The 12,407-nt window shown below is 40.9% G+C and overlaps 3 protein-coding genes across 4 annotated transcripts; all 3 read right to left on the bottom strand.

Moving 5' to 3' along the window:
• Positions 1-7,364: 7,364 nt before the first annotated feature.
• RB195_025184 (uncharacterized protein) lies at positions 7,365-7,823 on the bottom strand (the record flags this gene model as incomplete). 2 transcript variants are annotated; one of them, XM_064213218.1, is made up of 2 exons in its annotated part: positions 7,365-7,673; positions 7,725-7,823. In XM_064213218.1, the coding sequence occupies 2 exons, from the start codon at positions 7,821-7,823 to the stop codon at positions 7,365-7,367; spliced, it is 408 nt and encodes a 135-aa protein (XP_064069098.1). The 2 variants fall into 2 exon arrangements, with proteins under 2 accessions (XP_064069098.1, XP_064069099.1); XM_064213217.1 differs by lacking the exon at positions 7,725-7,823 and having other exon boundaries at positions 7,365-7,619.
• Positions 7,824-7,835: 12 nt separating this feature from the next.
• On the bottom strand, positions 7,836-8,255 carry RB195_025183 (uncharacterized protein; the record flags this gene model as incomplete). Its single annotated transcript, XM_064213216.1, has 1 exon — positions 7,836-8,255. One exon carries the CDS (start codon positions 8,253-8,255, stop codon positions 7,836-7,838), a length of 420 nt encoding a protein of 139 aa, XP_064069097.1.
• Positions 8,174-12,273, bottom strand: RB195_025182 (uncharacterized protein; the record flags this gene model as incomplete). Its single annotated transcript, XM_064213215.1, has 2 exons — positions 8,174-8,408; positions 12,170-12,273. 2 exons carry the CDS (start codon positions 12,271-12,273, stop codon positions 8,174-8,176), a joined length of 339 nt encoding a protein of 112 aa, XP_064069096.1.
• Positions 12,274-12,407: the final 134 nt, after the last annotated feature.

Here is a 12,407-nt window from a genome sequence, read left to right as displayed (position 1 = left end):
CAGCCGCCTCCAGATCTCGTCCAGCTGCCATTTCAGCGCTCAACGCAAGGATGACCCAGTATGGAGTGACAATCGAAGACCAAATCAGACAGGTGGACAGGATAGTAAAAGTAAGTGATGTGTCCGTTGTTGTAGGTTAATATTTAATATTTGCGTTATTACTAGTAATATCTACACGTTCACCTGCCAAGCAGTTTCAAACATCTCCAAAATGTCTCCTCGATGTACAGTAGGATCGCTAATTCTTCGAGAGAAGACTAAAATGACGCGGATCCGCGACTTTTTCCTTTTCTGTCGAAGAGTTAACGATTTCACTGTATTTATGTATGAGACAAGAAAGCTCCAATTTTATTTGTATTAAAATGATTTGGGGTGCAGTGAGATGAATGAAAATAAGCAAGATTCAGAAAGGAATTTAATCCTTTAACCGTTTCAGCTTGTATTTCCCCCATAGGAGTTGCAGAAAAAAAAGAAATCTCAACATCGTAAGGATTTGCTACACCAATTCGATCCTAAGAGATTTTAAAATTATAACTTGTTTGGTTGGTTTCCTAACTTTTCCATCTCCTTTATTTGTATTTTCCTTCATTTCCTTTATTCATCTGCACTTGCATTTTTAAAATTTCGTTCTCCTAGTTTCCTGCATTTTTCCGTCCTTTACCCGTCTTACAATATTAGAATATGATTATGTTAGAATACGAACCAGTGACTTCTTCTATACAAACGGGTTCCATTAAAATGGGATTCAAACTATATATGTATGGTTACTTTCTTTCAACAGAAACCTAAGAATTTTTAGACGACGACAGTTTTATGAAATAAGTAGACATGAAATATGGAGTGTGATATGAGCTTCGACTGAATAAATGTGCTATTCTTCTTTGTAAAGTTCGACGGAATTTTTGGTTAAGTCAGCTATCCAAAGCCCCATGAGGTTGTCTCAGTATTTTCAAATATGTATGCCTCAACATCACTGACCCTCTTAAGGTTTTCATTTCTTTCAAAGTCGCACGATCACATCTCAAGATAATTTCTGCTTTCTCTTTTTTCTCAAAGTACTTTCGAACACTGACCTCCTCATGGACTTGTTTTCGTCTAGAAGTTCAAAAAATATGTTGTTTATCTCTCGGCGCTTTTACCTGTATATCTTTTTCTTCTGATTGTATAGAGTGTTGTGTGATTTGCATGAATATCACACTATGTATGCTTTTGCGATGCTGCAGAGAAGTCACCAGTTTTTTTGTTTCTCAAACTGTCTGAATTTCCGCAAACAACAAACAAAAGCATATCAATCTTTGCCAGATCCTCTGAATTTGTCACAGTTATTCTATGGGTAATAGCTAACTTCTGCTGTTTTGATGTTAAGAATGACAACACGCAAATGCATTGTTGCTATTTTAACATGCACATATACTGTATGACTGGATTCGCGCAGCAGCACAGTTTCAGTGTTTTTAATTGATTTTCATCAGCTGTAGCCAAGATTGGTACTGATCTTCCTTTATTAAACAACAGCTAACGTTTCGGCGTCATCGCCTTCGTCAGAACCTGGAAAAATCAAAGCCATCAGCGATTTGTGCTCTCAAGCGCCTCATCACTCTATAGAAACCATTCAAACGATAGGTAAACTAAAACAGCAAAACGTCAGCTAGTGCTTACTTCATTTACTAGACCTGGTTAGGCAACAGATCACCACCTATCACAACTGTGAGTCACAAGGGTTTTTTATCACCAGCCTGAACGTCCGGCTAAAGCCGGACTTCACTTTTTTTTTGGTGTTCGTTCTGCTCGCCTTCACCGATCAATAAGAAATAATAGTAGCGACAATTTTTTTTGTAAAATTGGAGTTGTTCTCTTCCTATCAACACTTTCTTTAATTTTTTTTGCCCCAATATTTAAGCATAGATGAAAGATTTTATGGTTTTTCCTTAGACGCATCACTTCTAGATTTGGAGAACAATCAAACTTGAATTCACATCTATTTTTCTCTCAAACCTCCACAATTTGGAAATATTCGAAATATGAGCTCCCTCCGTTCTCAACTATTAGCAAAGAATGATGTACTAACGTGAAATGAAGTGAATATCACTACCGCAGTGATAAAAATAACGTTCTACGTCACATCTCGCAAACTGTTGACCACTATGTGTTGTATTTAAGCAGCCGTTCGCACGTGCGTTTCCTCTTTTTGGATGTTAACAGCAGGAAACATGCTGGGAAATAGATATGCGAAGGGACCATAGAAACCCATTCAACTGCCTTCTGGCTCCCGGTCACCAATCCGACGCAGTGGAAACTGTCCCTCCCCACTCTATAACTTTCTCGGTCATTTCTTCCGAATCGCAGTAAAAAACGGTCCAGAAGATGCGGCGCCGCACAAAGCCGGCACGCTCCAGTCGAACTTCCTGTAGAAAATAGTGCGTCAGAATGCCTGAAGCCATATCTTTCGGGCTGTTTTTATGGCAGTTAGGAAGAAATGGACGGAGTCACCCTCTTCTCCGTAATCTGCTATCTCTTATGAGAATACTCCACCTGAAATCCGTACCACCTCAGATTCGTGGAGTGATGCCTTTAAGATGTTTTTGCTACTGGATTTCCAGTACCGCCTAGTCTTCCATATCCCATTCCGCAAATAAATGTACACAATCAAGAAAGCCAACCAGTTGTCTATCGGTCTCTCCTTTGTGAACTTAATGTGCGGACACTGCTGGTTGAGAAGATTGGAGCACATGTCTAATTCTGCTTGTGTTGAGCAGACGACGCAACAATCATCTATGTGACGATAATACAGCAGTGATTTGCGGTCTATTATAGGCCTTTCGATCTTGGACATGAAAACAATGACGAGAGTGGGTGCCAGACTTTGTCCCATAGCTAGGCCCCTAAGTTGTCGGTAGTACTGTCCCTACCATCAGGAAATCGAGCAATTAAGGCATTCTTTTATCAGTACCATTATCTGCCTAATGCTCAATCTATACATGTATAAGAATACATCAGTGGACATATATACATGTATAAGAATACATGTATGGACATACATACATGTAAAAGAACTATCCCCATATCAAAAGCTATGTGGGTTTTGATTTACGGGGCGTGCGGTGAGGTTTCTATGACAAAAAAAACCTTTGTGACTCATAGTTGTGGTAGGTGGCGGTCTGTTGCGTAACCAGATCTAGTAAATGAGGTAAGCACTAGCTGACGTGTCCCTGTTTTAGTTCACCTATCGTTTAAATGGTTTCTATAGAGTGATGAGGCGCTTGAGAGGACAAATCACTGATGGCTTTGATTTTTTTTTTTCAGGCTCTGACGAGGGCGGTAACGCCGAAACGTTGGCTGTTATTCAATAAAGGAGGATCAACACCAATCTTGACTACAACTAAAGAAAATCAATTAAAAACTACACTTCAACATGCCAATATTCAAAGACAGTCGAACATGGGCAATATTTAGAGAGTTTCAATGTTATTTGTTATTGTCAGATGTTGAACTTTTGAAGCACAGAAATTTACATCACAGGTTGCATTTTTATTAGGTCAAAAGCAAAAACAAACAGGTCCTCCCTTCCTTTTGTAACATTCCCATCTAGTTCCGGGCTCTCAATCTGTACACTGCGATTGATCCCAAGTTGAGTGAACATTAACTCCAATAACAAAGCCAACCTTCCCATGTGTACAACCATGATTATGACTCAAATAATTCGGAACATCGAAATGAGCTTCGCAGAAAAGAAAGAAGCGCCTTGGAGGATTCAAAGCAAAGCAGGCTGGCAGCACTGCATAGTTGCTGGAAGGAAGAGTAATGACCTTGTTCCTATACAAAGGTTGTGGGGATCGAAAGCTGACTCCGTGCTGTGATTAGTGACGTCCCTCCTGGGCCGCTTGGTTAATGAATTAGCTTTGCAACGGAAGCAGCAAATCTCACAATCGTTGTCACAAATATCATGAAAATGGGCAAGTTGTGGTAAATATCCCAAAATTCAACGAAGGTCGAACTTTTACACAAATAGATTATCTTCAGATGACAAATTCTATTTGTATCAAATCCGCCATTTTCTTGTTTCTTAGCATTGAGTGACAATCCCCAATATTACATTTGCAGCCTGAACCTCCAGCTGAAGCCGGACTTAGGCTTTTTTTTGCTGTTCGCTTCGCTCGCCTTCATCAATCAATAACGAGTAACAGTAGCGACATTTTTGTAAAATTACAATTGCTTTTTTCTACCAACGGTTTCTTCAATTTTTTACCCGAAGATGAAAGATTCTCCCTAAACGCTCGGTTCTATATTTGGAGAGCAATCAATCTTGACTTTATATCTATGTTTCTCTCAAACTCCCACAATTCGCAAACATCATTCAAAGTATGAGTTTCCTCCGTTCTCAGCTATTAACAAAGAATGATGTGCTAACATGAAGACGTGAATACCACCATCGTAGTGACAAAAATAACGTTTTACGTCACATCGCGTAAACTGTTGACAACTATGCATTGTATTTGATCAGCCGTTCTCACGTGTGTTTCCTCTTTTTGAAGAAAGGATGTTAGCAGCATCAAGAAATATGCTGGGAAGTAGATCTCCGAAGGAACCGTAGAAACGCATTCTACCGCGTTGTAACTCCCGCGCACCAATCCGACGCAGTGGAAACCGTCCCTCCCCACTCTATAGCTTCCTGGCATCATTCCGACTTTGTGGGACCCGTCCCACCCTATTTTACAGCTATCTGGCTCTGGAGCACGAATTCGACGCTGTAGGACCTGCCTCACCCAACTTTACCGCGTTGGGGCTCCAGCGCACCAAACCGACGCCACGGCATCCGTCTCCCTCTTTTTGGGATTTCTTAACTGAGACACACACACACAGACGCACACACGTGAAAGAATACGCCCGTTATTATACAGGATGATAGTTTGCAAATTTGGAAGTATACATACACATAAAAGTTTATTTACCCTTATTATGAACATATGAGAGAAGCTAATTTGCCTTATCAAAGACAACATGGGTAGCTACATAGGTTTGGATAATGGTGAAGAAGTAGAGTACTCGACTTTCAGGTGTATGGCGATGGTTCGACACCTTACCCTTATAGAGTTTTGCATCATTATGGAGTATTTTCGTGACATGCAAACAAACAAACAAATAAACACACACACACATATATACACACACGGACTAAGCGCGTTATTATATAGCATGATGATTATATCATTATGTGATAAAGTTCAGAAACTCAAATAAACAGGACCAAAAGAAGAATGCGAAGGTTTCCTACACATACAATAATCTGAACAGTTTTGAAATGGTAAAAAAAATAAATGAAGTTGTAGCTCTTGTAATATTGAATATAAAGAAAGCACATGGAATGGAGTAGTAGTAGTATGATGAATCGATCGCCTACGTATAATTTGTGACCTCAGAATACAACTAATTATAGTTAATCAGGTTTCAAGGGATGACTTGTTGTTAGTAAACCTTAGTAGTGTAGCGGTTTTATGCGACTAGAACGCTTCTTCGATTTAGAATGCAGTGTAAAACCGTTCGTCTTTACGGTTTTGCTAATTCCTTCTGTCGAGTGTGCGATAGAACATCTTAATAATGGTTTCCAGAGCCTAGCCGCGATGAGCCTCAAATGTTCGCAATCGCTGCATCCTTATCAGCAGGCTTTAAAATTGACTTGAAGGCAGCAACCTAGTTGTTTCATCTTCAGAAATTGTTCAAGAAAAAAATTTAGAAATTAACTTCTGGATTTCTGATTTTTGATACACTATGTATTTGCAACCATTTTTAACAACATGAAATAATTTCCATTGGATGGATTGACTTTAGTCGAGTGAAATAAACTGGACTTAGTACACAATTTAACTTGGTGATCTTTAGGGTTGCGAGCATTCTCGAAAGTGTGTGGAAGCCCTTACTCGACGTCTTGACGACCTTAACGATGTGAGTGTATGCTCTTCATTTTCTTTGAAAAATGTTCCTATAGTTGTTCACTAAATCACGTCCCGGAGCGAGAAATTTTCAAATTCTTAGTGATTGCTTTCCAATGACTTCAAACCAATGCTATGTTTATCGCCCATTTTTGTTTGTTTTTGTTCCATAGCATTGATTTTGTACGAAGCTTGTTTACATATTCTTCGCTTTGCTCTCTCCCCTAGACTGCGCCATGGAAGTGCATGGAGAAAAGCTGATAAATGCTTCTAGATACTGGCAAGCACCCGAAAAAGTCATTTTGAATTAGAAGCTCTTTTACCAGGTGGAAAAAGTTCTGGAAAACATGTGCCATTCGGGTGACCCGTTGCTAGCTCGAGTACGGCAGGTCTCCTAGGGGACAACTACGGATGCCAGAAAGACTGTTTCTGAAAAAAAAGCGACCCACTTATCAGCACTTTTAAATAACATGTATTGAATAATAAGACATACAGACTGCGTGTTGAGTACAGCGATATTTTGGTTGGAACGCAATGACTGCAGTAGGGAACTGAAGCGCGTTAAAATTGTTTCAAGTTTACTGGAGTAGTAGGTAAGTAATCGCTTAGGAGTCGCTAACTTGTACGACGTCATGCTCAAACCCTGTAGATACAAGGTAACGTAACGCAAATTTCTTAGGATACTTGTTCCAAAGGAGATAAACGAGAAAAAAAGGAAACGCAAATGGAACTTGAAGAAAATTTTCAAAAAAATGACCTACCTGAGTTCTGTATTGTACCGATGCACTATGTAGAATTAAGTTAAACCTGTCTAATGCCACGCGGGACTTAATACTAGTGAATGGACCTGTCCAGGAGTACAGAATAGGAACACTTGTCTCTTGTACTACGTTATCCCTATTGCACCCCCAAGGATCCCTAACGAGAAAATCGACTGGTTATATACAATGCACAATCCAAAATTTATACATATGTGGATAAAGTGCGAATATAAACATTTAATCAAGAAATGAACAACAACTGCTATTCTAACATTTTACAGATCATACAATATGTTTCTTCGTCGACTTGACTTGTCGACACTCCCCGCTCAGCGTTTTTTGGTTATCCTCCGAACTGCCTTCTGATTGCATTGATGTTTTCGTGTAGAATTGTTTTTGCGTTTGGGACGCTGCATAAGGTGCGGTGGTGACCTCTGTCATCAGGAATCAGGTCTTCTGCAATCGTTTCTCTGATACGTTCAAAATATCAGCACTTCCTAGATACTGAAAAGAAAAGTTTAAACTTGCATCTCTAGGTTATCTTGGTTTAAACTTGCATCTCTCCATTGGACGATTGACCAGACAGTGCCGGCAAAGGCCACGATTGCGGACAATATTGTAGCGTTTGTCCCCGTCTATTACATGTGGGCAAGAGTCGGAGTAGTGTTGTCCGATCCTATCGCAGAATGAGCATTTTACCCAAGCTTCTATTCCTTTCGAGCTTTCCCCAATTTTTTTGGAATGGGAAAGCCCCAAGAACTTGTTCCATTCCCAGTAGATCTTCGCGCAATCGTTTATGTCTCCATATCTCCTGGTGTACTTCATCTTTCTCACTTGTTTCGTCATCATCGCTTGAAATATCTTCTGAGCCAGGCTCGCTGCATTTTTCCATGATCTCATCGTCGGAATATGCCTCCATGTCATCGATCATTTGTTCAAGATAGTCTGGATGCGAAATTGGGTTGTCAGCGTCGACATAGTCATCCTAGTCAGTCTGATTGTCCTCGCAACTACGTCCCTCATATTCAACTTGTACCTGCAATTCAGTCAGTTCCTGCCTACTCTTTTCCATCGGCAAGTTTAGGGAATTTGATTCTTCCTCATATTCCTCGCCTCTGGACTTCGCATGTATCATGTCTTCTAGGTTTCAAACTTGTTGTCTTAAAACTTCTATTTCGTGTTGTTGTTCTTGCATTTTATTCTGTTGCATACATGCTAATCTCTTGAAAAGTTCCGTTTTGCTGTGAATTCTAGAGTCATACATGTTTCGTTCGGCTTCTTCGAGAGCATTTCCGACCTCAGTGATAAGAAGGCGTTTCGCTGCTTCATTGGCCTTATGAAAGATTTCATCAACACTTGTAGCTCCACCCTGACCTTGATTCCATTCCAATAGTCGGGTAAGATCAAGTTTTCCTTCATGCCATTTACTTGTCAACAAATGGATGGAAGTCAGTCGTACGATCTTCTCATTACCACACTTGCGGCTCAAGGTATCCGATTTTGGATAACAACTTGATCTCCTGGTGTTCCCAAGGTGAGCGACGGATCTCCTTTCAGATGTGTCCATTCTGCCCAAATTGTTGCCGCCGTATCAACTTGTCTATTCTGGCAATCTAGCGTCAGTGTAAGGTCATTCTCGAGACAGCTTGCCGTTGCTTCTGTTCCATTCACGAATATTGAAAGGTTCGCAAGATCGTAATCCATGTCTTTGATCATGATGCTGAAAAGTACAGTTATGAGGAGCGGTGAAGCCGATAGTGCTTTTGGGACTACTCGGTATGTACAGAGATAGACCTTGTAGCAGTTTAAGATGTCTTTTCTGCTATGAAGGAGCTTAGAGAACTTTGGTGTGTGTTTTAGAAGCAAACTTGTTCCGAAAATAACATAAGGCACCTAATAATAGGCGGCAACATTTTCGTACCAGTTGCATGGTAGGTGTGAGTATAGCCCTTGCAACTTGTATGCAGCAATTAGACAGGTAGAAATAGGATAGAGCTAGCAGTCCAACTAGGATGATTAGAGAGATTGTGAGTGTTACTGAATTGTAGTTTCGAGACTTTTCCTTGTTCGTTACAAGGTACCGTGAAACTTTTTGTAGGACATATTATTTCTGCTTGAGTTAGTTAGTTTAGTGGAAGTGCAAGTTATTTGTGCTTGCGCTCCCTTCAGAGATCGATAGCATCCCCGTAGATTAGTTGTAATCGTCGCTTGAACTTGTCCCTTTTCTGTTTGCCGAAATGATATTGGCGGCAGAATTAAGGAAGTCTTGTTGGATATTGTTAAACCAAGCGGAGATATCAACATCCTCGCATTTACAACTGGCTTGGGTTTCTGCTAGCATATACAGTCTTCGACAACATCACAGTTGAGGCATTCTGCTGATTTGTGATTCGGACACTGAAAAACAAGTCTCAAGTGTGTATCCCAGACGACAGTGTGATTTCCATCCGAGATGAATGACGTATTTAGAAAGGGTATTGGAGAAGCTGTTATGGAGCTCAAAGTGTATGTGAAAAAAATTCCATGAGATTGGGACGTTCGGCTGCATATGTGCCATGTAGGACTGGATTGCTCCTTGTATGGCATCGATATTTTACTTTTACTTTCGCTACCTCCCTCCATTGATTGCAGTGGAATATTTTGTATAGCTGTGGAGTCGTGGGAGTTAAATGAATTCGGTAAAACAGCATCCAGAGCTCCAATAAAAGCAGCCACATCCAAGTCCTCCGCAGGATTCTACACATGCCGAAATCCCAGGGTACTTCTTTCAACGATTTAATTCTGGTAACAAAATGGTGCTGTTAACGTCGGCGCACTTTCCACCCTTACACGAGCCCGTATAAGGGCAGCGTTTGCTGTCAGCTATATTGCATTTAGTATCGCGCCTGAACGCTTCTGTTTCAGGTTTGCAAATCAAAGTGTGCGACTTCCACTGAATGTGAATTTTATGCAGTGAAGTTGAATTACGATGTAACTCAAAACAAGCTTGTCTTTTGAATGGATTAATTTTCAGTATCTCCAAAAGTTGAATCTTGCATATTTCTTCTTCATTGGAATGTGAGCAAATGGTCGATACGTGAGAGAATAAGTCTACTTGTTGACTTCCTTCCACAACCAGAATGCACATATTTAGTATAGTCATAGAGTTCGATTAGATCAACTGGAAGCTGACGAACTCCTCTTCCGCGGGTTGCCCTTTGGGCAATACCAGTGATCAGGGTTCCCGCACAACGGCGGATAAAACTTGCTAGAATACGTACCGGTATGTGGAGTGCGATAGGTACGTATGGAAAAACGTAACATCTAGTGAAGATGAGATAGAGGAGAATTGTGACAGCTAAGATAACTTTAAGTGGCCAGCACTCTGGGTTGAATATTGCAGCGGAGCAGAACACGCAGTCGATATTTTCGCAAAAGGCTGCAGCCGGACAAATTGTTGCAACAACTGTGGTAGTTTCGTTTTTCGTGAATTTTCACTTCACTTGATGATCATGTAGTAAAACTTGTGGAAGGAATTGCACTCTCTCGTTTTCTTGCGGATCTTCATAGGTTTTACAAAATTTTTTGGCGCATACCTGGTATGGGGTATGTGTGGAGGCGAAATAACTTCGACGCCCCACTTATGCAATCTATTCGTCTGGCAACTGAGAGGTGCTTTAAAGTCTTTTCTTGGCCTGAAGATCCGTACACAGTTGCCAGAAGTAGCAGAATGCTTAGAATCAAAGTAGATGCTGTTATGGGAATAGTTGGTAGCATTTCCTTGTACTCTACCTGTTTCTTAGGTCAAAGATTGTATCGACTTGACTCCCGATTAACATTTTCTACTTGTTCAGGGAGATTTTTGGAATTGATAAGTCCTCTAACTATACCGGATGGTAAAACTTGTACTGCCGCTGTTTTGCCTGTTCTGGAGGTTCACTTCCGTTTTAATTTGCATAGTGTTCAAGCGGAATTAGGAAATTTAGAGGTCGACGTATTTGGCGATAAGACGGTAACACGGCAATTGCGGACAACCCCTTCTGGGCTCATTACCAGAACCTCCACTCTTCCTGTCTTCCATGAGCGTCGAGGTTGCACTGGTTCACTAATAAGCACAATGTTGTTTTTTTTCTGGGAAGATGACGCAAGCTCTTGTTTCTTTCCACCTCTAGTTCGCAAAGCAAGCAAATACTGAGATCTCCAGATTTGCAGAACTTCTCAGTTAACTTGTATGATGTTTGTAAAGCTTGTATAGCTTGCTGCTTAGTTCAGATGGAGACTTGTTCGCTAGGATGGAAAATAGGATGGGTCGTCTTCATCATTGGTAATTTCATCCAACGGATGAGGAACTTCGAATTCTTTCTGGACGAAGTCAGAAGGACGTAAAACTTGTTCAAATTGTGATTGTGATCCCACATATTAGAGCGGTCTCGTATTGAGAAGCCCTTCTGTCTCAGTTACCAATGTAGACGAATGTTCAAAGGTTACTTTTGTTTGGCGCACTGACTTGTAAAGAGGGTGTTTTACTGATTTGATCAGTCTCTCTTGGAAACCCCCTTGCCATGTGGAGACGTGTTATGTGTTTCCACTGGATTTCACGGTTCGTTATCGCTCACTTCACTGCAAGATCATTCTGGATTGCATGGAGACATTCGTTAAGAATCGTTTCTCCTAATGTGAATGTGAGAGCGTTGAAACTTGTTATAGACTTGAATAGACCGCGTCGTGCAAAAAAGCGGCGTAACGTCATGAGAAAAGCTGTGGTGGAGAGGTCGGAAACGATATCGAGGTGTATGAGTTTTGTCGCCATGCATGTTATTAAATATCTATAGCACTTCTGTATCATCGCAATGAAGGATGGATAGTGGCCCAGAATAGTCCAATCCTACGTGTTCAAACCCGTGAGAAGCGCCCTTTGCTCTGACAAATCACTTTGTTCGGGATACTTGTAGGGCACATTGTTGATCTTTTGGCATTGTATGCAGTGCCGAATAAATCGCGTTACTTAGTTAGTAGTTTGGGAATCCAGAAAGATTGTCGCACTATTGATATAGTGTGGCTTATCTCTGGATGTCCAATATTGTGACAGTCGCGAATTATGGCTCCCGCTAGCCAGGAACTTTGAAGAACTATTGATGGACTTTTCGACTCCTCGTCTGGATCACTTTTGTCCAAACGTCCAAAACATCAAAACAAGTCGTTTGAAACGGGTTTGACGTTCAGATGTTTCAAGGACTAAAGAATGGCTGGAGTAATTTTTCATTGCTAGTGTAGCTTTAGTTGCATTTTCCCAGCTATGGAAATGGCTATACACAGCTACTTCTTCGAAAAGTGGAAAGAGCTTGATTGAACAGTTTCTTCTTGCATTTACTCGACATACTAGCGTTCTGATGTAGCATAGGACAAGCGCTACAATTCGCTTAATGTTTTGAAGTGAATAGAGAAGAGAAAAGCTCCGTTTTGTTGACGATGTTCGAATCGTTGTTCTTCGTCAGGAAATACCTATGGTTGTCAGCTGGTGCCGTGGTTTTTGATTTCTTTTCACGGGCAACTGCTTCCAGAATTTCTGTTTCCGAGCTAATGTTATGATCGAACACTTGGAACATGAGAGGCCAAGTCTCTGAAGATCGCGGAGAATATATGGCCCTGTCCGCTAAAAGTGATCAGTTAGTTCCGTCTGGGTCAGACCTTGCGTTGCGCAGTCTGGCGCATTGTATTGAATGGCGATGTGGCTGAAGAG

Source organism: Necator americanus, chromosome X, assembly GCF_031761385.1.
Source record: "Necator americanus strain Aroian chromosome X, whole genome shotgun sequence".
NCBI lineage: Eukaryota > Metazoa > Nematoda > Chromadorea > Rhabditida > Ancylostomatidae > Necator > Necator americanus.
Note: the sequence above shows the minus strand (reverse complement) of the source record. Positions and strands in the feature narration are given on the sequence as shown.